Source organism: Triticum aestivum, chromosome 1D, assembly GCF_018294505.1.
Source record: "Triticum aestivum cultivar Chinese Spring chromosome 1D, IWGSC CS RefSeq v2.1, whole genome shotgun sequence".
Classification (NCBI taxonomy): domain Eukaryota; kingdom Viridiplantae; phylum Streptophyta; class Magnoliopsida; order Poales; family Poaceae; genus Triticum; species Triticum aestivum.
The window spans coordinates 279,760,889-279,765,708 of NC_057796.1; the positions used below are offsets into that span (position 1 = coordinate 279,760,889).

The window sequence follows — 4,820 nt, forward strand, 5'->3', positions numbered from 1 at the left end:
TTTGCTTGAGGAACTTATAATTAAAAAGAGGAGTAACTCATTTACACAGACAAACCCCACAATAAAATAAATCACTGGTGGCTGACAGGCGGGCCCATCCATACTGGATACCCCAAAGCAGGGGAGGCTAAATCCGATTAATGGGTTAAATCGGTCACTGACAACCCGGGCCCTCGCTCGAGACAGGAGGCCACGAACACGGCGGTTACCCCAAAATTCGGGCAGCCAACAAGGAGGAGGAAAGAGAGAAGAAACGGCAGCTGCTGCAAGAACAGCAGAGCAGCACAAATCAGTGCAGTGATTCCCCTATTTTACCCCGGCCAGCTAAATAAGCAGCGGGGGAGCGAGCGACGCATCGGCGGGCGGAGACGTCGACGGCGACCAAACCCGCACAATTTACTACTTTGGGCCTCGCCTCCCATCTTTCCTCCCCACCAATCCATTCCCACCTTTCCCATCTCCTCCTCTCTCTCCACCCACCCTCCCCCCGCGCTTGCTTTCCCTCCCATCCATTCCCCTTCCTTCCCCTCCCCGGACCCCGGCCCCGGCCCGATGAACCTGTGGACGGACGACAACGCCTCCATGATGGAGGCCTTCATGGCCTCCGCCGACATGCCGGCCTTCCCCTGGGGCGCTGCGGCCACCCCGCCGCCGCCGGCCGCCGTGCCGCAGCAGCCGGCCTTCAACCAGGACACGCTGCAGCAGCGCCTGCAGGCCATCATCGAGGGCTCCAGGGAGACCTGGACCTACGCCATCTTCTGGCAGTCCTCCACCGACGCCGGCGCCTCGCTCCTCGGCTGGGGCGACGGCTACTACAAGGGCTGCGACGACGCCGACAAGCGCCGCCAGCAGCCCACCCCGGCCTCCGCCGCCGAGCAGGAGCACCGCAAGCGCGTCCTCCGGGAGCTCAACTCGCTCATAGCCGGGGGAGGCGCCGCCGCGCCCGACGAGGCCGTCGAGGAGGAGGTCACGGACACCGAGTGGTTCTTCCTCGTCTCCATGACCCAGTCCTTCCCCAACGGGATGGGCTTGCCGGGCCAGGCGCTCTTCGCCGGCCAGGCCACCTGGATCGCCACGGGGCTCGCCAGCGCGCCCTGCGAGCGGGCCAGGCAGGCCTACACCTTCGGCCTCCGCACCATGGTCTGCATCCCCCTCGGCACCGGCGTGCTCGAGCTCGGCGCCACCGAGGTCATCTTCCAGACCAACGATAGCTTGGGGAGGATCCGCTCGCTCTTCAACCTCAACGGCGGAGGAGGGGGCTCTGGATCCTGGCCGCCCATCGCGCCGCCGCCGCAGGAGGCGGAGACGGATCCGTCCGTGCTCTGGCTCGCCGACGCGCCGGCCGGGGACATGAAGGAGTCGCCGCCGTCCGTCGAGATCTCCGTCTCCAAACCGCCGCCGCCACAACCGCCGCAGATCCATCACTTCGAGAACGGGAGCACCAGCACGCTCACGGAGAACCCCAGTCTCTCCGTGCACGCGCAGCAGCCTCCGCCCCAGCAGGCGGCTGCGGCGGCGCAGAGGCAGAACCAGCACCAGCAGCAGCTCCAGCATCAGCACCAGCTCCAGCTCCAGCACCAGCACAACCAGGGTCCTTTCCGCCGGGAGCTCAATTTCTCAGATTTCGCGTCCAACGCATCCGTCACGGTGACCCCGCCTTTCTTCAAGCCCGAGTCTGGTGAGATCCTAAACTTTGGCGCTGACAGCACCAGCCGGAGGAACCCTTCGCCGGCGCCCCCCGCCGCGACGGCCAGCCTCACCACCGCGCCCGGGAGCCTATTCTCCCAGCACACGGCGACTGTGACGGCCCCGTCAAACGACGCCAAGAACAACCCGAAGCGGTCCATGGAGGCCACCTCCCGCGCGAGCAACACCAACCACCACCAGAACGCCACAGCCAACGAGGGGATGCTGTCCTTCTCGTCGGCGCCGACGACGCGGCCGTCCACCGGCACGGGCGCGCCAGCCAAGTCGGAGTCCGACCACTCCGACCTGGAGGCGTCGGTCCGCGAGGTGGAGAGCAGCCGCGTGGTGCCTCCGCCGGAGGAGAAGCGGCCGCGCAAGCGCGGGCGCAAGCCGGCGAACGGGCGCGAGGAGCCCCTGAACCACGTGGAGGCGGAGCGGCAGCGGCGGGAGAAGCTGAACCAGCGGTTCTACGCCCTCCGCGCCGTGGTGCCCAACGTGTCCAAGATGGACAAGGCCTCGCTGCTGGGCGACGCCATCTCCTACATCAACGAGCTCCGCGGCAAGATGACGGCGCTGGAGTCGGACAAGGAGACGCTCCACTCCCAAATCGAGGCGCTCAAGAAGGAGCGCGACGCCCGGCCGGCCGCGCCGTCGTCGGGGATGCACGACAACGGGGCGCGGTGCCACGCGGTCGAGATCGAGGCCAAGATCCTGGGGCTGGAGGCGATGATCCGCGTGCAGTGCCACAAGCGCAACCACCCGGCGGCGAAGCTGATGACGGCGCTGCGGGAGCTGGACCTGGACGTGTACCACGCCAGCGTGTCCGTGGTGAAGGACATCATGATCCAGCAGGTGGCGGTGAAGATGGCCACCCGGGTCTACTCCCAGGACCAGCTCAACGCGGCGCTCTACGGCCGCCTCGCCGAGCCGGGCACCGCGATGCAAATCCGGTAATGACCGAATGCCATCCACCAGGTAGTAGCAATGAAACCGTGATCCTATTACTCACCACCGTATGATCGGCGTCGTCGTCGTCGCCGTCGTTATAGCCCGATGGACATCGAGATGGAGAAAAGAAGGCGACGATCGTTCCATGTTGTTGTTGTAAAATCTCTCTTTAGGAGGATGGATGGATGGATGGATGCATGTGTACATCATCATCATCTTGTTGTGTTTTTGCAAGTAGTGTGTTAGCAGAACGAAGCGCCGGATCCATCGTTGTTAATTATCTCATGACCCCTGTGATCGACGACGGTGTATCGGCGTAGCGCTGTTGAACTGAAACTGTATATAGGACAAAGATGGATTGCCCGTCGCCGTTCTCCTCTAGTGTTGTTGCTGTTGTGTGTATGCATGCATCGCTTCTCGTCTTGGCAGAGCGAGCATGGATGATTGATATGGTATGGCTTGCAAAATGAAATGGATCGGGCGTTCTTTTTTATCTGCTCGTATGCTTCTTGATTGTGTTCTCATCTTGTGCAACTTGGCTAAGAGAAGGCGAAGTGGAGGTGGGGGGCATGTGATTTGGGTGGGTAGACCTCGACATCATAGGCACAGTGGCAACACTGGTGGAAGAAGAGAAGGATTAGCGAGGAAGGAGAGGAGAGGCAAAGCAAGACGTAAGCTGCTCTTGGCATAACAAAAGGGAACGAGGAGAGGGGAACCCGTGGGGCCCCGTCCTTCCTTGGCAAGGAGAAGAGAAGTGGATGAGGAGGAGGGAGGGAGGGGACACGAGTAGCGTGCGGCTTTTCTTCTTCTTTCATTCAGGCTTAACGAACCAGGCACACAGACATTGTTGGCGACAAGAAGCCAGGCCTACTGTTCGGCGCTGCCTCTCCACATGCCGATGCCACCACCTGATCCATGTCGAGACTCGCCTAATTTTGTTGTACCCTGGTTATTTCTTTGTTTGTTTCCAGCTAATATAAGTTTTTACAGGCGGTAATATAAGTTTTAATCGCACAAATTAGCAAGAAGCACCAGTGGTCTAGTGGTAGAATAGTACCCTGCCACGGTACAGACAAGTAAAACAAGGTCAGTTTTCCAAATGCTACGACAAAGCCATGTAAAACAGTCCCTAAACCCGACACTTACTATTGGGCTTCCAGTCATGAGATTTTTCCGAATCTTGCAATTTTAGCAAAATGTTTTCTTTGAGGGAATTTTAGCAAAATGCTTCTGAGGTGAGAAGATGATCATTGAATGTTTCAACTTCAGCCCACAGATCGGTGCATCTTTTTTTTCTACAGCACAAGTAAAACAAGATCAGTTTTCCAAATGCTACGACAAAGCCATGTAAAACAGTCCCTAATCCCGACACTTACTATTGGGCTTGAGATTTTTCCGAATCTTGCAATTTTAGCAAAATGCTTTTTTTTAGGGAATTTTAGCAAAATGTTTCTGAGGTGAGAAGATGATCATTGAATGTTTCGACTTCAGCCCACGGATCATTCATTGCTAGAAGGGATATTTATCGTTCTTCTCTTACTCGTCCTTCGCTAGACCTTCTACGGGATATTTGTCATTCATCTCTTACTCGTCCTTCCCACACCTTCTACTTGTAGCCTCTTCGTCAACCCATTTCATTGGCGCTAACCAGCACCACGTCGACATTAGTACGTTCGTCAGCGACGCCTCATCTTCTTCCTCCTCATTCCTCGCCAGATTTAGTTCTTGTTCTTAATTATTTTCTAGAATACTCTTTCTTTCTTTTTTTGCTTTATTTTTTGGAACACCTCTTTCCTTTTCCAACATTATGGTTCACTTGGCCGCTTTAATTATTTTTCCTTTTTCTTCTTAAAACACTCTTCCTTTCTTCTATAGCATGAACCACATGGCCAATGTAGTGTCGTGTTGTCCTCGCCCGTGAACGTTTCGACAACCGTCAGCGTGTGGACATCCTGCAGAGCATGGTTGTCATCATCTTGGTGAACGCTTGGTCACCCATATCCCGAGCGCATGGTGGTCGTTGTCCTTGTTGGCAGGCGGTGCTTGGCCATGTCGTTGGGAGCTTGTTGACCGTCCTTGCCAACGAGCGCTTTCAAAATGATTCGACGTGATCAATTGCGTGCTTAATTAATTAATTACATAAATAATGAATGATTTACCTAATCATTTGCATGCCTAATTATCTT

At 56.9% G+C, this 4,820-nt stretch overlaps 1 protein-coding gene across 1 annotated transcript; it reads left to right on the plus strand.

Annotated features, from left to right (window-relative positions):
• The first annotated feature begins 336 nt into the window (after positions 1-336).
• Positions 337-3,127, plus strand: LOC123181467 (transcription factor MYC2). Its single transcript, XM_044593726.1, has one exon. The coding sequence runs from the start codon at positions 553-555 to the stop codon at positions 2,638-2,640; it is 2,088 nt and encodes a 695-aa protein (XP_044449661.1). The 5' UTR covers positions 337-552; the 3' UTR covers positions 2,641-3,127.
• Positions 3,128-4,820: the final 1,693 nt, after the last annotated feature.